We start from the raw sequence: 24,717 nt of genomic DNA on the forward strand, positions 1-24,717 counted from the left end.
AGCCTACCAGCGCCCATCAAATGCAGCCTACCAGCGCCCATCAAATGCAGCCTACCAGCGCCCATCAAATGCAGCCTACCAGCGCCCATCAAATGCAGCCTCACCAGCGCCCATCAAATGCAGCCTCACCAGCGCCCATCAAATGCAGCCTCACCATCGCACATCAAATGCAGCCTCACCAGTGCCCATCAAATGCAGCCTCACCAGCGCCCATCAAATGCAGCCTCACCAGCGCCCATCAAATGCAGCCTACCAGCGCCCATCCAATGCAGCCTACCAGCGCCCATCAAATGCAGCCTCACCAGCGCCCATCAAATGCAGCCTACCAGCACCCATCAAATGCAGCCTCACCAGCGCCCATCAAATGCAGCCTACCAGCACCCATCAAATGCAGCCTCACCAGCGCCCATCAAATGCAGCCTACCAGCACCCATCAAATGCAGCCTCACCAGTGCCCATCAAATGCAGCCTACCAGCACCCATCAAATTCAGCCTACCAGCACCCATCAAATTCAGCCTACCAGCACCCATCAAATGCAGCCTCACTAGCGCCCATCAAATGCAGCCTCACTAGCGCCCATCAAATGCAGCCTACCAGCGCCCATCAAATGCAGCCTACCAGCGCCCATCAAATGCAGCCTACCAGCGCCCATCAAATGCAGCCTACCAGCGCCCATCAAATGCAGCCTACCAGCACCCATCAAATGCAGCCTCACCAGTGCCCATCAAATGCAGCCTACCAGCACCCATCAAATTCAGCCTACCAGCGCCCATCCAATGCAGCCTACCAGCGCCCATCAAATGCAGCCTACCAGCACCCATCAAATGCAGCCTACCAGCACCCATCAAATGCAGCCTACTAGCGACCAATAAATGCAGCCTCATCAGCGCCCATCAATGCAGCCTCACCAGCGCCCATCAATGCAGCCTACTAGCGACCAATAAATGCAGCCTCATCAGCGCCCATCAATGCAGCCTCACCAGCGCCCATCAATGCAGCCTACCAGGCAGGGAGGGGGTGGGACCCGAACCCTCGGTGCATGGACAGATCAGTCTTTATACACCAAATACATCTATTTACATGTGAATCTGCGATATTGCAATCTCAGACAGTGACAATATTTTACTCACCAGGTGTGGGGCTCTGCAGACTGCTCTGCATCCATCCGACGCCGCAACCCTGCCAGCGCGTTTGCAGGTAACAATTTTAAACTCTGCGTGCAGTGCCTTGGTGCCTCCTCCAGGCAGTCTCCACCTGTCACCAAGCGCGGAGGGCCACCGCCAGGTGTTGTGGCACTGAAGTGACGCTGGCGGAGATGTTCAGGACAGGCCAGGAGGAAGAGTGGCCTCTACCACAGGCAGGGGCGGGGCCAGGGGGACACAGGATTAGGAATCACGTATAGGCAGAGAGGCAGAGCTGGCTGTGGTCACGTCACTGACAGCAATCACAGGTCACTGGTGACTGATCAATCGGATCAAGCAGAAAAGCAGGGAATGTTTGCTTGCTTCCATTCATTTGGGGGTCAGGACACAGTCCTCCGTTGTGGCACGCTGGTGTGGGATTTTAGAGGTTAATCAGCAACATAAAACCTCCTCACACACCCTCTGAAATGTGATCCACCATGAATTGCTCTTCAGATGGCAACTGCAAATGTGAACTGGTCCCTAGACTAGGTTCAGACCTTTGTGTGTCGGGAATGCGTGTCAAAAATCGCACGCTTTTCCGACACAGAGAAATGAGCTGCCCTTTAGCAGATGTGTAGCGGCGCCGCTAATTGTTAATCGCACCCCCAGACATCTGCAAACACGTGCGCAAAACCGTCCGTCGCTGATCACTGCAACACTCAGGAAGTGCCCCAAAATCCTTTACTGAAGGACAACGCACTGTCACCCTGTAACAGGAAGTGTCTGAACAAGGACTTATGTGGCAGGATGTGGTTTGTCTCAACCCACTTACTGACAATTTTGCTGGACAGTTCCGTCTGTTAAGGCCCCTTTCACACTTGTATGACCTGAAAGTCGTGCGACTTGAAGCAATGCCTGTGTAATCTTGAGGTCTATGGACCTCTAGTCGCATCAAAGTCAGACCAAAGTAGTGCAGTCGCACAGATATGAATGGTTACCATTGGGAATCATGAGGGAGATGGTGATAAAGACGATGAGCTGATCCGGGGGCCCTCAATGTCAGCGGACCCAAACTTTAACTTTTAGTATCAATACAAGATACATTTATAATGATTGGAGAGGCGCCATTCTCATTGCTATATCACATTTTACACAAAAGTTATGGATAATTGCTCACCCCCCTCACATGGGCGTCCGCTCCATAGGGCAAAGGGGGGCAATTGACCCCCCCTGGAAAATCGAGAAGGTGTTGAAGAGTCTCGCGGCTGTGGGCTGTCTGAGCAGTCCCGGGCCGGATGTCACACAGACACAGCGAGCAGAGTGAAGCCGCCTCCCCCTCCAGTGTTTATGTGTACACAGGGGGAGGGAACCTGCTGTGCCCATGCCGTGCTGATCTGAGGTACTGAATGGGATGGGGGAGGGGGGTCCGTCTGTGCTGAAGGGGGGGTTTGTGCTGATTGGGGGTCCATCTGTGCTGAAGGGGGGTCTGTGCTGAATGGGGGGATGTGCTGAAGGGGGGTCCATCTGTGCTGAATGGAGGGGTTTGTGCAGAATGGGGGGTCTGTGCTGAAGGGGGGGGGTCTGTGCTGAAGGGGGTATGTCTGTGCTGAAGGGGGGTCTGTACATTCTCTAGGCTATATTTATATGAGCATGGAGTGAAGCTGAATTATCTCAAGAGAAATTTCACACTGCCAGCTGGCCGCGTTATCGGTAAAGCGCCGCTTTACCATTGTTTTAGCTGCGCTATTTGGCTGCTAGCAGGGTGCTTTTAACCCCTGCTAGCGTTTAAAGAAAGGGTTAAATGGGACTGTGTATTGCCACTGTGGAAGCGCCCCCCCCCCCGAAATAATTTCAGCGGATGCCCATGCCCCCTCATAATTTTTAATTATTTTGATGCAATTTTGACCTGAAGCTGTATCTTGGAAACTGGAGCCAATTAACCACTTGGGGACAGCCGCACGACGATATACGTCGACAGAATGGCACGGCTGGGCACAAGGTCGTACAGGTAATTCCAATTTAAGAACCCAGCCGTGGGTCGCGAGCGCGCTGCCGAGGGTGCCGCCGACGGCATGCTCGCCACTCGGTCCGAGGCTCCGTGACTGCACCCGTGGACCTGATCGCCGCCGGTGTCACGCGATCGGGTCACAGAGCTGAAGAACGGGGAGAGGTGAGTGTAAACAAACCTTTTCCTGTTCTTCCTAGTGGCTTGTCAGTAGGGGGTCGTGGCTTTTTACTGTAGGGGGGCGTGGCTGGGCGTGTGACGTCACTGATCGTCTTTCCCTATGACAGGGAACAGACGATCAGTGACGTCACACGCCCCCCAACAGTAAAAATTACACACTAGGGCACACTTAACCCCTACAGCACCCCCTAGAGGTTAACCCCTTCACTGCAATTGTCATTTTCATAGTAACAATGCATTTTTATAGCACGAATCGCTGTAAAAAAAGACAATGGTCCCAAATATGTGTCAAAAGTGTCCGATGTGTCCGCCATAATGTCACAGTCATGATAAAAATCGCTGATTGCCGCCATTAGTAGTAAAAAAAAATATATATTAATAAAAATGTCATAAAACTATCCCCTATTCTATAGACGCTATAACTTTTGCGCAAACCAATCAATAAACGCTTATTGCGATTTTTTTTTACCAAAAATATGTAGAAGAATACATATACCTAAACTGAGGAAAACATTTTTTTTTATATATTTTTGGGGGATAATTTTTATAGCAAAAACTTAAAAATATTGTTTTTTTTTTTCAAAATTGTCGCTCTATTTTTGTTTATAGCGCAAAAAAGGAAAACCGCAGAGGTGATCAAATACCACCAAAAGAAAGCTCTATTTGTGGGGAAAAGAGGACGTCAATTTTGTTTGGGAGCCACGTCGCACGACCGCGCAATTGTCAGTTAAAGTGACGCAGTGCCGAATCGCAAAAAGGGGCCTGGTCCTTTAGCTGCATAATGGTCCAGGGCTTAAGTAGTCATTCAGCCTTTAAAATCTATACATGTATGACCAGCTTTATACAGAGTGAAGTGATTTTGTAGATCTCAGTCCAGGTTTTCATGTATTTCCAGGGGGAATCCAGCAGGGGGCACCCTAAATACATTACTCAGCTGATACCAGCTGATGATAAACTTCTCAATCAGCTGACATCCATGAATGTCTCTGTACAGAGTATACTGACAGGGCCAGACAATATACCTAATATATTGTGTGCAATAAAACATTTCATTCCCTTCGTTTCACTGATGATCAGACCTGTCAGTTTATGGAACAAACAAGCTCCCATTACTGATACATCTAATTTCTAAGCCTCATTCTCGCGGGTTCCCACTTTAAAGTCACCTGGGTTTCCGTGTCACACAGGGCAGCCCATTCACTTGATAGTAACAGATTGTGTGTGTAGCCCACGTCTGCCGCTACCAGTCCCTTCCCTGTTGTCCTGCCTGCCAGACTCCTTGGAAGTACCTGGTATGGGCATACTTATCACAGGCTCTCATAATACAGTCACATGGGGGCGGGTCTTTCAAGCTGTGCGCTGTCACGTGGGGGCGTCTCCTGCAGGTCGTGCGCTGTCAAATGGGGGCGGGTCTTTCAAGCTGTGTGCTGTCATGTGGGGGCGGGTCCATCAGGCTATGCACTGTCATGAAAAGGCGGGTATTTCAGGCTATGCGCCATCACACGGGGGCGGCTCCTTTAGGCTGTGTGCCGTCACGTGGGGGAAGGTCTTTCAGGCTGTGCGCCATCATGTGAGGGAGGATCCTTCAGGCTATGTTCCATCACGTAGGGCTGGTCCTTCAGGCTCTGCAACGTCACATGGGGCAGGTCCTTCAGGCTGTGTGCCGTCACATGGGGGCGGGTCATTCAGGCTGTGCGCCGTCACATGGGGGGTGGGGCCCTTGGGGTGTGTGCACTTTCATGTGGGGGCGGCTCCTGCAGGCCGTGCTCTGTCCTGTGGGGGAGGGTCCTTCAGGCTGTGCGCCTTCACGTGGGGGAGGGACCTTCAGGCTGTGCGACATCACGTGGGGGAGGGTCCTTCAGGGTGTGCGCCGTCACGTGGGGGAGGGTCCTTCGGGCTGTGCGCCGTCACGTGGGGCGGGTCCTTCAGGCTCTGCAACGCTATGTGGGGGCGGGTCCTTCAGGCTCTGCAACGTCACGTGGGGCAGGTCCTTCAGGCTGTGCGCCGTCACATGGGGGGTGGGGCCCTTGGGGTGTGTGCACTGTCATGTGGGGGCGGCTCCTGCAGGCCGTGCTCTGTCCTGTGGGGGAGGGTCCTTCAGGCTGTGCACCATCACGTGGGGGAGGGTCCTTCAGGCTGTGCGCCCTCATGTGGAGGAGGGTCCTTCAGGCTGTGCGCCCTCACGTGGAGGAGGGTCCTTCAGGCTGTGCGCCCTCACGTGGAGGAGGGTCCTTCAGGGTGTGCGCCGTCACATGGGGGAGGATCCTTCAGGCTGTGCGCCGTCACGTGGGGGAGGGTCCTTCAGGCTGTGCGCCGTCACGTGGGGGACGATCCTTCAGGCTGTGCGCCGTCACGTGGGGGAGGATACTTCAGGCTGTGTGCCGTCACGTGGGGGAGGATCCTTCAGGCTGTGCGCCGTCACGTGGGGGAGGATACTTCAGGCTGTGTGCCGTCACGTGGGGGAGGATCCTTCAGGCTGTGCGCCGTCACGTGGGGGAGGATCCTTCAGGCTGTGCGCCGTCACGTGGGGGAGGATCCTTCAGGCTGTGTGCCGTCACGTGGGGGAGGATCCTTCAGGCTGTGTGCCGTCACATGGGGGAGGATCCTTCAGGCTGTGCGCCGTCACGTGGGGGCGGCTCCTGCAGGCCGTGCTCTGTCACGTGGGGGAGGGTCCTTCAGGCTGTGCGCCGTCACGTGGGGAAGGATCCTTCAGGCTGTGCGCCATCACGTGGGGGAGGATCCTTCAGGCTGTGCGCCGTCACTGGGGGAGGATCCTTCAGACTGTGCGCCGTCACTGGGGGAGGATCCTTCAGGCTGTGCGCCGTCACGTGGGGGAGGATCCTTCAGACTGTGCGCCGTCACGTGGGGGAGGATCCTTCAGGCTGTGCGCCGTCACGTGGGGGAGGATCCTTCAGGCTGTGCGCCATCACATGGGGGGTGGGCGGCTTGGGGTGTGCGCACTGTCATATGTAGGGGGGGTGTCATTATCTCCGTGTACCTCAGGGTGAGTTGAATTGACATGAAGCTGTCAGTGTTCTCAGTGTAGGTGACATTATAAGCTGTGGGCAGGATGTGGAACGCTGACCACACATATTTATAAGGGTCCCACTCCCTATACATGTGTAGAGAGCAGACACTTCCAGGTGATGGCGCCCTCAGCACACACACTCCTCCGCACACCGCCCCCTCCCCCTTCTCTTGTCGCCTTGGTATCAGAGGAAGGACAGTTATGACCACACACACTCTCTCTCTCTGCTCTCCTGGCGCCATCCTGCCAGTCATGTGACACTCCTCCCCCTTCCCCCCCTACTCTGTGCGTGAGAACGTCAGAGCGAGCAGAGTCCCGCCCACTCGCCCGGCGTCCCCAGCCTCGGCCTGTATCTGGGCGGCAGACAGGAGAGGCGCGTGCTGTGCTCGGTGAGCGGGGCATTGTGGGTAAGAGCTGCGAGCCGTTTATCAGCCGCTTCCTGTGGAATTTTCCAGGCGGGTGGGGAGCGCGCGCGCCGAGGAGGAGGGGGGCGGGGCTAGCAGTCGCTGCAGACAATCATGTACGGGAGAGGAGCCGGGGCACCCCTCCCCCCCCTCATTTATTTATTTATCACTGACACCCGGGGCCAGCGCAGCCTGAGCCCTCCACACGTACATATATAATGACATAGGAGACCAGCAGGGCCCGGTGTACTCCAGTATTATGATCTATCTGATGATGATTATAGAAAAGTCCTGGTCTATAGACTCTATAGCTGTGCTCTAGGCACACAAGCTGCTCTCTATGGGTCATGTCACATTATCAATGGAATGAGAAGGGTTAAACTGCTGTCAGTATTTGTTTTTAGCCACCTGTGTCTCATTGGGGAGATTTCCCTTCACTTCCTGTCTGATGGTGTCAACAGGAAGTCAGCCATGTTGCCATGGGGAAAAGGTGTCGCCATTAGAAGTTTTCCTGTTCTGGTGACCACCCAGAATATTGGATCCCCCCCCTCCCTGTTCCTGGTGACACGGCTGCTCACTAATACGGGTTAGGAACACACATGTAATCATACATGTTGCAGACACAAAGGGGTGCCATTAATTGCTTCAGGTCTACCCTATGGCAGTTTTACTGTTCCAGGATGGCACCTCTGTGCCGGATCACATGTATATATACATGATATGACATTTCCGGGTCAGAGGCGCACATCTGCACCGCCAATCGGCAGGTACTTGGGGCCATATTCTCAGAGACTTGCGTCGGCGTATCAGTAGATACGCCGCCGTAAGTCTGAATCTGCGCCGTCGTAAATTGAAGCGTATTATGGAAACCAGATACGCTTAAATTAGGCTAAGATACGAGCGGCGTAAGTCTCCTACGCCGTCCTATCTTAGGGTGCATATTTACGCTGGCCGCTAGGTGGCGCTTCCGTTGAGTTCGGCGTAGAATATGCAAATGACTAGATACTCCGATTCACAAACGTACGTGCGCCCGTCGCAATTAGTTACGCCGTTTACGTTAGAGATACGCCGGCTTAAAGTTAAAGCTGGTCTCTAGGTGGCGCATCCCATGCAAAGTATGGACGTCGGGAACAAGCGTATCTTTTTACGTCGTACGCGAATAGGGCTGTGCGTAAATTACGTTCACGTCACAGGCATTGAGCCGACATATCTTTGGGCGTAAATACGACGTGATACTGAGCATGCGCCGTTCGTTCGGCCATGCGTCTACATGGGGTCAAGCCTCATTTAAATACAACACGCCCCCTACAGCCTACTTTGAATTACGCGCGCTTACGTCGGCCCATTTGCGCTACGCCGGCGTAACTTAGGAGGCAAGTGCTTTGTGAATACAGCACTTGCCTCTCTAAGTTGCGGCGGCGTAGCGTAAATACGGTACGCTAGGCCCGCGCAAACCTAGATCGGCCGTACCAGAATCTAGGCCTTGATGTCCTCTGGTGACTACAGGGACAAGGTCATCCAGGGCGAGGATGCAGAATTGCACCCCTACACCCCCCCCCCCCAATAATACATGCCCTAGAATAGGTGTACCACCCTGTAACCATTTTCTTTGATACACTGCGCCCAGGGCAACTGCCCACCCCTTGTCCCGGCCCTGCCTCCGACAATCGTCAGGCAGGGACACAGAACTGCGATCTGCCTATGCAAACAAGGCAGATTACCGCTCTGAGGGTGGGGGAAGGGATGGAGTTTGCGTCTCTGCAAAGCAGGGAATACATTCCATGTCACCCCCTAGAAAAAGCACCTTCCACGGTATAGTAAAACACAGGTTAGGCACACATTTAACCCTTTGATTGCACCTGGTGCTTACCCACTTCCGTGACAGTGTCAGTACAGTGACAGTGCATATTTTTAGCACTAATTAGTATAGGACTCATCCACACTGCAGCCTATTTTTCAAACATTCTTTTTTTATGAGAAAAATTACTTAGAACCCCCAAACATTATATCTATCTTTTTTTTTTTCAGACACCCTAGAGCAGTGAACCTTGGCACCCCAGATGTTTTGGAACTACATTTCCCATGATGCTGAACTACACTGTAGAATGCAAGGGCATTATGGGAAATGTAGTTCCAAAACATCTGGGGTGCCAAGGTTCGCCATCACTGCCCTAGAGAATAACATGGCGGTTGTTGCAATCCTTTACACTGTATTTGCGCAGCGGTCTTACAAGCGCAATTTTTTTTTTGAAAAAATACTCTTTTGAATTAAAAAAAAGAAAACAGTAAAGTTATCCCAATTTTTTTCTACACAGGTAGTCCCCGGGTTACAAACAAGACAGGGACTGTAGGTTTGTTGTTAAGTAGAATCTGTTTGTGATTTTGAACTGGTACTTTTTTTAAAGTTTAGCTCCAGACATAAAATCTATTTTTAAGCTTTTTGGAAAACATAGAGAAGGGTTATCACCCCTGTAACATGTGTTTTGCTGTCTGTGTGCATCTGTTCAGAAGATTGCGCCTCACTTTCTGTTCCAATGACAAATGATTTTTTTTTAAATGTTGGTTTTTTTTGTGAAACAAGGATTGGTGATAAAGCATCAGTGGACAGGAGACACCTCTTACAGAAGAGAATTTCCCTTCCTAGGGGTAGATTTCCTCTCACTTCCTGTTGTCTCCCTCCGTTTGTAAGTAGGAGTCGTTTGTAAGTAGGGGACCGCCTGTATTGTGAAAGATAATGGTACAGCGAGTAAATTGATACCCAACGTGTCACGCTTCAAAATTGTACCCGCTCATGGACTGGCGACAAACTTTGACACTTAAAAATCTCCATAGGTGTCATTTAAAAATGTCCACAGGTTACCAGTTTTGAATTACAGAGGAGGTCTTTTGCTAGAATTTCTGCTGTCGCTCTAACGGTCGCAGCGATACCTCATGTGTGGTTTGAACACCATTTAGATATGCAGACGCAACTTACGTATGTGTTCGCTTCTGCGCACAAGCGGGATGGGGGCACTTTAAAAAAAAAATCTTATTTGTTTTACACTGTCCCTTTAAAAAAAAAATCACAATCCCCCCCCCCCTCCGATAAAAGTGATCTCGCTGCAAATGCGCCGTGAAGACAACACTTATCTTGAAGCCGACCGCCCGCCGTTTAAGAAAATTTCGGCGATATGGCAGCTGTCTGCTGCCATAACCCCGGTATTTAACCACTTAAAGCGGTGGTTCACCCTTAAAAACAAGTTTCTACCATTAAATCCAGCATACTAGCGTGAGCTACAGTATGCCTTTATTTTTATTTTTTGCGCCATACTCACAGTTTAATCCCGTAGTTAAGTTTTAGACTCCGTTCCTATGCAAGGGGAACATGATTGACGGCCGGCTATGGCGCGTCACGCTTCCTGAAAATTACCGGAGTAGGACTCGGCTCTTCACGGCGCCTGCGCACAGACTAGGAGCTGACTGTGCAGGCGCGGTGAAGAGCCTTTGATTCTGCTTTTTTCATAGTTATATGGTCTTTAACATTATAGACATATCACTGGTCTCTTTTTTTATACATCAGAAGCAGTACTGCCAGCAACCATTGGGTGGCGCATGGATACACACAGTTGTACAGAACTGTGAGAAGGATTAATACATCAGAAGCAGTACCGCCGGCAACCACTGGGTGGCGCATGAATACAAACTACTGTTGTACAGAACTGTGAGAGAAGCTCAGGCATCCATCCAGCGGCGCAGGCTGCTGACGTCGGTTTCTATATCGGCGCCATTTGCGTTCCACGCTGGTTACGTGGAACCAGCGGTGAACACAGAAGAATCTATAGTTTGAGAATGTCTGGCAGTGGTGGGCAGCGGAATGGGGATGTCTTGCCCTCTACTATGTTGGGGTATTTATAACTATGGTTTGACAACACCAATTTATTTTAAAAAAAATGTGCCCGATACTTACAGACCTTAGATGATCTGGTATATTGTGGGCATACTTTCTCTGTATGTTACCTATTAAATATTGCAACACCTACCATTTTATTTTCTAGGATCTCTGAAAAAAATATATAGTGTTTGGGGGTTCTAAGTCATTTTCTAGCAAAAAAAAATCTGATTTTTACATGAAGGAGAGAAATGTCAGAATTGGCCTGGGTGGGAACTGGTTAAAGGTAGGTAAGACTCCCAATTGGGTGCAGGTTTTTCCTCCAGATTAATTTAGCTTTAACAAGGGGTGCCAGGGTTCACAATCCCATGGTGCCACTTCATGATGTTTGTGGCCCTGACATTCACATAAAGTGTTACTAAACCCAGCACCCTGCATTCACTATGCCTTGTCTCCCACAGTACACAGAACATGGAAATGCAATTATATTAGTAAATATAAACTGCTGAATCCCTTTTCTCACCAGCAGTATATAGCAGTCTTGTGATTTATATCAGTGTCTTCTTAAAGCTTGCAGGAGGAGTTGTTATACTGCTCTGACTGTCCTATTAGGATGCAGGACCCCTGACCCTCTGTGCTAATCACATGCACCCTCCGAGCAAACAAAAATAAACTCTCTAGCAATACACATTAAACTGAGCATGTGCAGACTGACTCCAGTAACTTCAGCCTTTTTACACAATGCAGAGGATTAACCCCTTAGGTTCTACAGTGAGAATAAAAAGCATATACAGACTGATTTTACTGTTGTGGGTTTAGTAACACTTTAAGAGACAATGATGTACAGTGTCTGTTTGGTTTATTGTGCTTTTGAATGTGGAGTCACAATTGAACAAATGTAAGATTCTGTTTCATTTGATAAATATCTACCTTTGTTCTTTTCAGGAGAAATGGATCAGTCAATGCACAGCCTGGTTCTACTGCAGCAACTGAACATGCAGCGCGAGTTTGGTTTCCTTTGTGACTGCACTGTCGCCATCGGGGACGTGTACTTCAAGGCACACAGAGCCGTGCTTGCTGCCTTTTCAAACTATTTTAAGATGATCTTCATTCACCAGACCAGGTGCCAGCATCTCTTTGTGTTTTAAATCGCATTTTGTTTGCAGGAATGAGAAATGCATTATATTTTTTTCACAGCATATGGGAAATGGGTTTAAATAATAGAATTCTACTACTTCAAAATTAAGTTGAGTGATGGAAATAGAGTCTTAAATGCCTGGAGTGTTTATAATGGGAATATTTTATGGCATACATCAATTGTAACTATATCCACCACTAGGGCCCAGATTCACAGAGAGCAAGGCGCACATTACGCCACCGTAGAGTAACCGCCGTACGCTACGCCAACGCAGCGCAGAGAGGCAAGCATTGAATTCAGCAAGCCAGTGCTCCCAACGCTGCGCTGGCGTGGGTTTGGAAGGCGTACGCCGGCGTAGGTGGAAGTGGGCGTGACCCATGCAAATGAGGCGTGACCCCATGCAAATGATGGGCCGAGCGCCAGGCAGGTACGTATCACGAACTGCGCATGCGCACACCCCCCGCGCCTGCTCACAACCACGCCGGCACAACTGCCTAAGCTACGCCGGATCACTGCGTACGCCGTGAACGTAACGTACGCCCAATCAGACACACGTCCACCGCACAATACGCCGGCTTGTGTTCCCTGTTGCAGACCTGAGCATGTCTGTTGCTGGGTTGCGCCTCCTTTATGGGGAATAACTTTACGCCGGACATACAACTTACGCGCATCTCATGTAGCATGCGCCGGGCACACGCAGGTTTGTGAATCACTGTATTTCCCTCATTTGCATGTTTGAGTGGCTAATCAATGGGAGCGGCACCATGCGCCCAGCCTAAATGTGCGCCCACCATACGCTGGCGCAAGCAAGATACGCCGGCAGTGAACAAACCGCATCATGAAGGCCAAGGCACACACCAGACAGATAAAGTTGTGGAGAAGCTTAAAGCAGGGTTAGGTTATAAAAAATATCCTAAGCTTTAAACATCTCACGGAGCACTGTTCAATCCATCATCCAAAAATGGAAAGAGTATGGCACAACTGCAAACCTACCAAGACATGGCCATCCACCTAAACTGACAGACTGGGCAAGGAGAGCATTCATCAGAGAAGAGAAATGGGAAGGGAAAAATTTGGAACTTTAAATGAGGCACCTGGAAAGGGGAAGCGCCTCTATCCCTATTAATGACGAATAGAAAGGGTTGGGGCTTTGAAAGGTGTAAAAAAACAATGTTTTATTGAATAAATGCTTGAAGGAAAAATGTCTCTTATAGTGACCATTGGCCAGTCAATTGCAACTATGTAGCTAAACAACAACATAGCATTGCACGAATGTAATGGCATGAGCCAATGTTGCTATATACAAAATCATGAAAAGGACAAAATTACATAGCATAAATTACATCATGTACTTGAAACATATCAAATCTGCATCTTTTTAAATAAGCTCTAAGTGTTTCGGGGATTGTACTACCTTATCAGGAGCAGATGCATACGAAGGTACTGTAAAATATGCAGGTGGGAGAATCTGTGCACAGGACAACTATTAGTTGTGCCCTCCACAAATCTGTCCTTTATGGAAGAGTGTCAAGAAAGCCATAAAATGTCCAGTTTGCAGTTTCCAAGAAGCCATGTGGTGGACACAGCAAACATGGAAGAAGGTGCTCTGGTCAGATGAGACCATAATTGTACTTTTTGGCCTAAAAGCAAAATGCTATCTTTGGTGGAAAACTAACACTGCACATCACTCTGAACACACCACCCCCACCGTGAAACGTGGTCGTGGCAGCATCATGTTGTGGGGATGCTTTTCTTCAGCAGGGACAGGGAAGCTGCCCAGAGATGATGGGAAGATAGATGGAGCCAAATACAGGGCAATCTTAGAAGAAAACCTGTTAGAGTCTGCAAAAGACTTGAGACTGGGGTGGAGATTTACCTTCCAGCAGGAGAACTACCCTAAACATACAGCCAGAGCTACAATGGAATGGTTTAGATCAGTGGTTCTCAACCTGGGGGTCGGGACCCCCTCGGGGGTCAAATGATAATTTGCCAGGGGTCACCAAATCCTGGGCTGTTCCTGAAGCCCGCACTATTCTCCCAGGAAGGGAGATAAGAGGGGGGAAGAACAAAGAAAAAGGGAGAGAAAGTAAAAAAAAGAGAGCAAGAAAGACAGAGGGAGGGATGGGGGAAAAAACAAGGAATTCGGATAGAGAGATGAAAGGGAAAGAAAGGAGAACAAAGAGAAAGAGTGTTACATCCTAAAATGTACTATAAGGGGTTTTAATACTGTAGGAGTGGAAGGGACTCGGGGAGCACTAAATGTCCGCGGGTTAGGGGCGCAAAATACTTGTCTTGCCTTAGGTGCTTTCAACCCACGCTATGAAAATAATTTTACTGTTAGGGGTCCCCACAACTTGGGAAATTTTATCAAGGGGTCACGGCACTGGAAGGTTGAGAACCACTGGTTTAGATCAAAGCATATTCATATTCAGTCAAAGTCCAGACCTAAATCCAATAGAGAATCTGTGGCAAGACTTGAAAATTGCTGTTTACAGACACTCTCCATCCAATCTGACAGAGCTTGAGGTATTTTGAAAAGAAAAATAGGCAAAAATGTCTCTCTATAGATGTGCAAAGCTGGTAAAGACATCCCCAAAAAGACTTGCAGCTGTAATTACAAAGTATTGAATACAAATGCAGGCCACACTTTTCACATGCTTATTTGTATACAATTTTGAAAAGCATTTATCATTTTTCTTCCACTTCACAATTGTGTGCCACTTTGTGTTGGTCTATCACATAAAATACATTTACGTTTTTGGTTTTAACATGACAAAATGTGGAAAATTTCAAGGGTTATATACTTTTTCAAGGCACTTATCAATTGAAAAGCTGAGTGTGAGCTATCATACTAAAAATGTGTAGTTTCTTTTTCCCCCATGAGTTTTCTCCTATCCTCCTTGTCAGACAGCACTGCTAGGATCTGATCTTATTTATTCTGTATTGTGGATAAAGCAGCCCTTCTTCACCTTTGTTTCCTTCACAATACCCTTTAAATGTATGCAACATGTCTAGGCACCCCAGGTGAATGATAGTACACGGGAGACATCATAGGTCTCTCCGTAAAGCGAGTCTGAAAATTCTGAAAAAAAAAAACAATGGGGCAGATTCACAGACGAAGTACGCCGGCGTATCTACTGATACTCCGGCGTACTTTCAAATTTCCCGCGTCGTATCTTTAGTTTGAATCCTCAAACCAAGATACGACGGCATCTGGCTTCGATCCGACAGGCGTACGGCTTCGTACCCCTTCGGATCGCAGATGCAATACTTCGGCGTCCGCTGGGTGGAGTTCGCGTCGTTTTCCGCGTCGGGTATGCAAATGAGCTTTTTACGACGATCCACGAACGTACGCGCGGGCGTCGCATTCTCTTACGTCGTCTCTAGTCGGCTTTTTCCGGCGTATAGTTAAAGCTGCTATTTTGTGGCGTATAGATAGACTTGCCATGTTAAAGTTCCCGCATCGAGATTTGAATTTTTTTTTTTTTTTTTTGCGTAAGTTGTCCGTGAATAGGGATGGACGTAAGTCACGTCTAAGTTAAAAAAATGACGTCGTTGCGACGTCATTTCGCGCAAAGCACGGCGGGAAATTTCGAAACGGAGCATGCGCAGTTCAATCGGCTCGGGGACGCGCTTCATTTAAATGAATCGCGCCCCCTACCCACCGATTTGAATTCCGCCGCCAGAAATACACTACGCCGCCGTAACTTACGGTGCAAAATCTTCCAGGATTCGACTTAGAGCCAGGTAAGATACGGCGGCGTAGCGTATCTCTGATACGCTGCGCCTGTCCATTTCTATGTGGATCTGGCCCAATATTGTTTTGTTTCTACTTTAACATATCCAATAAAAAAAATTGTCAAAAATGTCTTCATAAATTTAGGCCAATATTTATTCTGGTACATATTTTTGGCAAAAAAAATTCCCAATAAGCGTATATTGATTGGTTTGTACAAAAGTTATACCGTCTACAAACTATAGGATTTTTTTTTTCTTTACTAGTAATGATGGCGATCAGCCACTTATAGCGGGATTGTTATATTGCAACTGTAATTTAGCAAAAACATTTCTGAAAATATTGTTTTAAAAAACAGCTGCACAAATATTGTGCAATGTAAAAATTTGCAACTACCATCGTTTTGTTTTGCAGAGTCTCCACTTTCTGAAAGTATACAACATTTTTAAGTACGGTAATTTTCAGGCCTAAAACCTGCATTTGAACAAACATTTTGAATACAGATTTTTTTTTTTTAATGTTCTTTTTCCCCAGGGGAAAATATAATGCTAAGGAGGATGTGCTGTATATATAATGTGATCTGGGGATAGGTAGCTGGTACAAAGTTCCCTGGGGTGAGCACAGTTTCAGGCAAAAATACCAGTCCAATGATGTAGTGACAAACAGTGCAGTGTTTATTGGTGCTTTTTACACATGTCATACAGTGTCCTAAAAAATAAATAGGGCAAAAACTCCAAAACAAAATCCTATCCATGTCCCAGCTCTAACTATACAAATCCACATTTTAACTAACAGGCCGAGCAAGCCTAAGGCCCCTTTCACAGTAAAGCGGTAAAGCTATTTTTAGCGGCGCTTTACCATCGGAATTGCGGCGGTATTTGGCTGCTAGCGGTGTGGTTTTACCCTCCCCCGCTAGCGGCCGAAAATGGGTTAATACGGCATTACCGGCGGTATAGCTATGGTTTCCCATTGCTTTCAATGGAAAGAAGCGGTGGAGCAGCGGTAAACGCACTGCTCCTTCACCGATTCAAAGATGCGGCTAGCAGGACTTTTGGAGCGGCCCTGCTAGTGCACCGCTTCATTGTGAAAGCCCTCTGGGTTTCACACTGGAGAAACAGCAGCCGCTGTTTCAGATCGGTTTGCATAGTGCCTGCAAACCCCCCAGTGTGAAAAGGGCCTAATGCTTGTTAGTCCCCACATGTGCATTTTTACAGATTTCACCAACCTTGCATCTCACAGACACAACTTGTCTGTTCCCCCAGGCCCAAGAGCACTGACTCTGACTTACAGGTGAGTCTAAATTGCCAAAAGGGAAAGGTGGGTATAAAATCAGAGGTCTCTAAAAGTTGTATGGGTGGAGCCTGGCAGATGTGTAAACCACGAGCAGGACTTTTCCAGGCTCCCTCAGACACTCTGCTACTATAAGGATTTGATAATGAATACATAACTGGGTGTATTTTATATTTGTCTACACTTTTTCTTTAATTATCTCCAAAAAAGTTTTATTAAAGTGAAGCAAAGAAAAAGTACACAAAACAATACACGTTCCAGAGCATGTACAGTACTTATACATAGAAAAGGTACAATGGATCCAAGTACCTTCACGTATACCTCTCGCTCAGAAAAAGCATGGTCTCCACAACATTTTCTAATACCAGCTTAGATATATATGGTTAATCTTGACGCTAACATTAGCAACAAACAGTAGTACCTTAAAGTAGAATGTGGTTCAGAATTAATTCTACAGGAGAAAGTCCCGGGGTATCAAGCCACGGGGACCACAGTTTATCAAATTTGCCCGTGTAACCTCTGTGCTGAAAAAAATATTTCTCTAATCTCAACGTATCACCCATTTGTGCAATCCACTTCTTCAGCGAGGGTTGTTCAGCATCCTTCCAGTGCCATTACCTTACGGCTCTGGAATAGAGCTCTACCAATGGCTTGTTTGGGAATGTCTTCAATGGGAAGGTCATCTAGGATTTCCAAAATACAGGGCTTAGGGTCCGTCGGAATGGTGACCTGAAACACTCTATTTATAGTATTGAGCACTCCAGACCAATATAGGTGTAACTTTGGACATCTCCAGAAAAGGTGGATTAGATCCCTGTGATCTCTAACACACCCAGTGCACATCGGGTCCTCCATTAGTCCCATTTTAAATTGCCTTGCTGGTGTTAAGTGAACCCTTAGTGTGATAGAAATGCCTACACTTTTGATTCAAATTGTTCCTTTTCCTTCTTTTAACAGTGAATGTATAAAGATCCAGCCAACAGACATTCAACCAGACATTTTTAGTTACCTTCTGCACGTCATGTATACAGGGAAAACCCCCAAGCAAAGTGTGGACCACTTTCGATTAGAGGAAGGAGTTAGGTTTCTTCATGCTAACTTCCTTTCCACATCAGCTAATGAGCCAAGTCCAGTTTTGACTTCAGAAACAATGCAGTCCTCCAATTTATATGGAATTCAGATCTCATCAGCTCAGAAAACAAATAAGGAAACTCTTAATCGAAGAAACATTCCATCAACTGGTGCAAGGTCTGCACCACAAGGAGAGCAGACACAACTACAGCTGTCTCTTGCGATTGGCCTTGAAGGTGTAGGCCCTGAACAGCAAAGTTCACATTTCCCTGCTCAGGTGGGCACCGCAGTTAAATCCATAGAAGACATTCAGAACACTGTAAAGACTATAAAGCAAGAAGCCTTTGATACTGAATCTGTAAAATCTCCGCAGCATTCGTCGCTGTCGCAAGAAGAGGTTGAGTCAACGTTTGTTAAGGCAGACAGCAAAACATACTCCTGCCACTACTGTGGTGAACATTTTGATTCCCGTAGCACATTGAGGGATCATTTGCATATCCACGTATCCCAGTCTCTCCCTTTCGGGGTCCCTACCTCCATTTTAGAAAGCGATGACCTGGGGGAAGTCCGCCCCATACTTGAAAACATTCAGAACATCGAGAGCTGCCACCCTTACGAGGCTCTTCAGAATGCCACCCAATCCGAACAGCTGCAACTCAACCAGCTTTCATTTTTGTCAAAGGATGCTGAACCCATAGAGCTGAACTGTAACTTTTCCTTCTTACGGAAGAGGAAATTCACTTGTACGGTGTGCGGACACAGATTTGCACGGAGGAGCCTATTACTGGAACACTTATACACACACAAAACAAAATCCCACAAGCTCAGCCGCTATCAAAGGTCAAGCAATCAGGCTGATCTTTCCTTACATAATTACTGTAACAATCTGACTGATAACAATCAGAAGGATGACGATACAGCTCTAGAACCCCCATTCCTTGAGGACCTTGAAGACACAAACTCACAAGAAAATGAGGACTCTGTGCTAGTTGAATAATAATTATTCATGTTGGACTGGATATTTGTTGGTGGCTGTTTTTTATGATTGTTTAGTTTTTTGGGGTTTTTGCTATTTGTTATACTGTATTTAAATAGTTCTTTGTGTTAGCTGTATGAAAATAACTTTTTAAAGGGTATTTACTCAGTTGTACTATGAGTGTGACCACATTTATTGGTGAAGATCTTATTTTGTGTGTGCCATTGATTCATCTTAGGTTCAGCACAAAACAGCACTAAACAATATTTGTTTATAAAATGGGAACAATATGGCATCTACATGTCTTTAACTACCATTTATTTATGCAGGAACTTCAATTGTTTATCCTGTCTGGTGAGGAAATCTGGACTAAGAAAAGATGCTTAGCTCCCATAATGCATTAGGAATTTTCTTAAAAGGAAATCATAAGTAGGCTGTAAATGCTGAGCTTTTGAAAATGCTGGATGTCTGTCTCTGGCTTTTATCCTTTACTAATTGTTTACTTGAAACAGTTATGAAGACCAGTGTGATGTCAGAGCATTTAATTGGCTACTGCTACTTGTTCCAGGTCAGAAACTCAGAAAGTACTGTAAGCCAATGGATTATTATATCAGCCAGGAGACTGGTATTTTCTGATGGAGAAATCAGCAGTGCCCTTCTCCGTGCTTCAATACAGGCTTTATTTTTTTTACCTCTTCTCTAGGGACTGTCTCGTCCAGTAATGGAATAGTAGGATGTAATGAAGGGAAGAAAGAGGAACATACATTCTAATTATCAGTTCCTGGCTGCATTTTAGCTGCATTTGTCATTGCAGGAAAAAAAAGAAAAACCAGTAAGGCCCCGTACACACGACCAAACATGTCTGCTGAAACTGGTCTGCGGGCCAGTTTCAGCAGACATGTTCGGTCGTGTGTAGGCCCGAGCGTGCAGGATTCCAGCAAACATTTGCCCGCCGGGCCTTTTCCCAGCGAACAAATATTTCTGGATTTGTTTTAAAACAGTCCGCTGGAATCCTGCCCGCTCGGACATGTTCGGTCGTCTGTACAGACCTACCGTACATGTCCGAGCGCCCGCCATCCCTCGCATGCGTCCAATTACTTCGACGCATGTGTGGAAGCATTTAACTGGCAGGCCCGCCCACGTCGCCGCGCCATCGTCGCGGCGACACCGCGGACACGCCCCGCGTATTGTTTACGCGCGGATTTCTGTACGATGGTTAGTACAGCCATCGTACAGAAATCCCCGGCCAGACATGTACGGTGAAAACGGTCCGGCGGACCGCTTTCATCGTACATGTTTGGTCGTCTGTACACGGCCTAAGTGGTTTGACTTTGTTTCAAACCCGATATAGTAGTTTTTTATACAGTATATAGCAATTTTATTCACTATTCACTTTAAAACAATATCCTGCTATTCAAGCAGTTGTTATGTAAATGGAACTGCAACTAGGACAAATACAGTGCCTTGATAAAGTATTCATACCCCTTGACATTTTCCACATTTTGTCATGTTACAACCAAAAACATAAATGTATTTTATTGGGATTCTATGTGATGGACCAACACAAAGTGGCACATAAATGTGAAGTGAAAGGAAAATGGTTTTAAAATTATTTACAAAAATGTGGAAAGTGTGGCTCGCATTTCTATTTAGCCCCCCTGAGTCAATACTTTGTAGAACCACCTTTTTCTGCAATTACAGCTGCAAGTCTTTTTGGGGATATCTCTACCAGCTTTGCACATCTAGAGAGTGACAATTTTGCCCATTCCTCCTTGCAAAATAGCTCAAGCTCTGTCAGATTGGATGGAGATGGAGAGCATCTGTGAACAGCACTTTTCAAGTCTTGCCACAGATTCTCATTTGGATTTAGGTCTGGTCTTTGACTGGGCCATTCTAACACATGAATATGCTTTGATCTAACAATTCCATTGTAGCTCTGGCTGTATGTTTAAGGTTGTTTTTCTGCTGGAAGGTGAGGGCTGCACAGAATAACTGTATTTATACTGAGATTAAACTACACACGGGTGGACTCCATTTTCTAATTACCGTATTTGCCGGCGTATAAGACGACCCCCTAATTTTCCAGCCAAAATGTTGGTTTTGGGATAAACTCACCGTATAAGACTACCCCCTTCCTACTAGTCATGCCTCGCCTCACGGTGCCACCATTACATGCCAGACTGTGCCCCATTACATGCCAGACTGTGCCCCATTACATGCCAGACTGTGCCCCATTACATTACATTACCCCTCCATTGTGCTGTTCTCCCCGTCCGCGCTCCGCTCCGTGTCCCCCCTAGCTGTGCCCTTACCTTATCCTAAGACATGCAGAATCGCGGCCGTACGTTTTTTCAAAAGCCGCGCCTCCTATGTCTTCTGTTCCGTGATAGGCGGAACAGTCAGCTTCCCAGGAGGCACTGTGTTCAGTGTTTGCCTATCACGGAGGTAAGGTTAGGTTACCGGCGTATAAGACGACCCCCGACTTTCAAGAAGATTTTAAGGGGTTAGAAAGTCGTCTTATACGCTGGAAAATACGGTAGGTGATTTCTGAAGGCAATTGGTTCCACTAGATTTTAGTTGGGGGTATCCGAGTAAAGGGGGCTGAATACAATTGCACGCCACACTTTTCAGATATTTATTTGTAAAAAATGTTGAAAAACATTTATCATTTTCCTTCCACTTTACAATTGGACACAATGATTGGTCTATCACATAAAATCCCAATAAAATACATTTATGTTTTTGGTTGTAAGATGACAAAATGTGAAAAATTTCAAGGGGTGTGAATACTTTTTCAAGGCACTGTAATGGCATAAAATGTACTTTTAAAAATTCCATAACCTGTACTGAAGATTAGAAAGTAGTTCTCAGCTGGCTTGTAGTTAGTAATATTTGGGAGTGTCCACTAACTGAACTGCTTTGAATAATTTGGGCCCAGCAACCAAAGAGAAAGCGGAGGCGGCTTGAACAGCATCCACAATATATGGCATCTCCTTTGTATAACGGAAGCATGGAGATCTAGTAAAACATTTTCCCGCCTCTCCCCATCACTGACCTAGTCATTGTTAAAGTATATCAAAATCTCAGAAGACAGAGGTGAGGGAAATTCTTCCAATGGTGACAACTATGTAAGCGGGTATTTCCTCTAACTTCTTATCAGCCTTTTTTAACCCTTTGCAATAGAGGAACCCCTGAGTAATAACTAAATGTGGCATACAACGTATCTGACACCCAGAACTGATCAACTTTTCACCCCACCCCCCAATTATATGACAACATTTATTTTCTGTAATAATCATAACATAAAGAATTGATCCATGTAGGGTTCCATTCCATTGGTGGTCTGTGGAGAAGGTTTCCCCTTCCATTGGTGGTCTGTGAAGAAGGTTCCCCCTTCCATTGGTGGTCTGTGGAGAAGGTTCCCCATTCCATTAGTGGTCTGTGGAGAAGGTTCCCCCTTCCATTGGTGGTCTGTGGAGAAGGTTCCTCCTTCCATTGGTGGTCTGTGGAAAAGGTTCCCCCTTCCATTGGTGGTCTGTGGAGAAGGTTCCTCCTTCCATTGGTGGTCCGTGGAGAAGGTTCCCTCTTCCATTGGTGGTCCGTGGAGAAGGTTCCCCTTTCCATTGGTGGTCTGTGGAGAAGGTTCCCCCTTCCATTGGTGGTCTGTGGAGAAGGTTCCCCCTTCCATTGGTGGTCTGTGGAAAAGGTTCACCCTTCCATTGGTGGTCTGTGGAGAAGGTTCCCCCTTCCATTGGTGGTCTGTGGAGAAGGTTCCTCCTTCCATTGGTGGTCTGCGGAGAAGGTTCCCCCTTCCATTGGTGGTCTGTGGAGAAGGTTCTTCCTTCCATTAGTGGTCTGTGGAGAAGGTTCTCCCTTCCATTAGTGGTCTGTGGAGAAGGTTCCCCCTTCCATTGGTGGTCTGTGGAGAAGGTTCCCCCTTCCATTGGTGGTCTGTGGAGAAGGTTCCCCCTTCCATTGGTGGTCTGTGGAGAAGGTTCCCCCTTCCATTGGTGGTCTGTGGAGAAGGTCTCCCTTTCCATTGGTGCTCAGTGAAAGAGGTGCCTTCTTCTTTTAGTGGTCACTGAGAGACCACCCTTGCACTGTTGGTCTGTAAAGAAGATTGCTCGCTACAGTGGTGGTCAGTGGTTTAGTGCACATTATTGGGACAGTAATGCCGCGTACACACGATCAGGCTTTTGCCTGGCCAAATCACGGAATTCTGATAAAATTCCATCGGAGAAAAATAGAACATATCTAAACTTTGATGGAATTCATCGGAATTTCCAGTGAAAAACTCAGATGGGGCTACACACGATCGCCTTTTCATCAGAAATTCTGATCGTGTGTACAAGGCATTGGAAGACTGCCTTCTTATCTTGGGGGTAAGTGAGAAGAATCCCCCGCACATTGATGGTTAATGTAGTGCCCTGTTACATTGATGGACAGTAAGAAGAAAGCCCTCTTACATTTGGAGTCAGTGAGAAGAAGGACCCTTACATCGATGGTCACTGGGAAGAATGCCTTATATTTAAAGTGGAACTTCAGTCTTTTTTTCATCTATTAAATCTTCTGCCCTTGTTGTTTTAACTTTGGATAGTAAAACATTTTTTTTCTGCCAGTAAATACCTTACACAGCTTACTTCCTCTTTCTTGTCTGGAAAAAGCCTAGGATTATGACAACATACACAATTCTCTCTCTCACTCTTCTAAGAGTTTGCCAGGAGGGGGGGGATAAGTCATAAGAGGGCCAATGAGAGCTGCAGAGCTGGAGGTGTGTCTCTGTGTAAATCCAGAAAGTGAACAGGCAGCAGCTTCAGCTGCCCACAGTTAAAATGGCTGCAGCCAGACAGTGGAGGGAGATTTCTGCAGCATATTTGGCAACTACAGAATCACAGTATATATAAAATAATATGCAAAGTGGTTGGAGGGAAGCTTCAGAATGGCAAAGATGTTTTTATTACAGATTATGTGAGCAGACTGCAGTTCCTCTTTAGGATAAACAAGATTAATGCCTCTTTAGTGGTCAGTGAAAAGAATGCCCATTGGTGATCAGTAATTACTTACTTGAGAACCGAGAAGAAAGGCCCCATCTGTCTCACACCACTGGATCTGTTGAGTGCAATTGATACTGCAGAGACCATCAGGTGGGAGAATGATCTAACACTGCTCAAGGAACCCCTAGCAAACTCTGCAGGAATCCTGTTGAGAAGTGTGATGCCCCGGACACACGACGGGAAAACTGCGATGAGAGCTTTTGGCCGGGAAAACCGGACGTGTGTATGCTTCCTCGCAGTTTTCCCGACAGGAAAACAGCCAGGAATCCCGGCTGGAAAATAGAGAATCTGCTCTCTATTTTCCCGTCAGGATTCCCAGCGTTTTTTTTTCCCCGCCAGATTTACTAATACTTTCCTATGGGAAACACTGTGAGGCAGTGCCGATGGAGCATACACAGGGCCCGAATTCCTGGCCAAAGCTCTCATGGCAGTTTTCCTGCCAGGTTCTCGGCTTTTCCCGGCAGACTTTTTACCGCCGGGAAAACCGAGCGTGTGTACAAGGCTTATGAAGTGAAAGTAAGCTTCTGCACATCTGGGAGGTTTTTGGAGCTGTTGCAGGCAGAATGTTGGAGATGGAACTGAGGCCCCGTACACACGACCGAGGAACTCGACGTGCCAAACACATCGAGTTCCTCGTCGAGTTCAGTGTGGAAGCCGCCGAGGAGCTCGGCGGGCCGACTTTCCTCATTGAACAACGAGGAAATAGAGAACATGTTCTCTTTTCGGCCCGACGAGTTCCTCGACGGGTTCCTCGCTGAAAAGTGTACACACGACCGAGTTTCTCGCCAGAATCCAGCTCCGACCGAGTTTCTGGCTGAATTCTGCCGAGAAACTCGGTCGTG

The 24,717-nt window shown here is 47.2% G+C and overlaps 1 protein-coding gene across 2 annotated transcripts; it reads left to right on the top strand.

Moving 5' to 3' along the window:
* Positions 1-6,639: 6,639 nt before the first annotated feature.
* Positions 6,640-19,001, top strand: ZBTB25 (zinc finger and BTB domain containing 25). 2 transcript variants are annotated; one of them, XM_040332260.1, is made up of 3 exons: positions 6,640-6,745; positions 11,556-11,733; positions 17,732-19,001. In XM_040332260.1, the coding sequence occupies exons 2-3, from the start codon at positions 11,561-11,563 to the stop codon at positions 18,840-18,842; spliced, it is 1,284 nt and encodes a 427-aa protein (XP_040188194.1). In that variant the 5' UTR covers positions 6,640-6,745; positions 11,556-11,560; the 3' UTR covers positions 18,843-19,001. The 2 variants fall into 2 exon arrangements, with proteins under 2 accessions (XP_040188194.1, XP_040188195.1); XM_040332261.1 differs by having other exon boundaries at positions 6,663-6,727.
* Positions 19,002-24,717: the final 5,716 nt, after the last annotated feature.

Source organism: Rana temporaria, chromosome 13 (assembly GCF_905171775.1).
Source record: "Rana temporaria chromosome 13, aRanTem1.1, whole genome shotgun sequence".
Classification (NCBI taxonomy): Eukaryota; Metazoa; Chordata; class Amphibia; order Anura; family Ranidae; genus Rana; species Rana temporaria.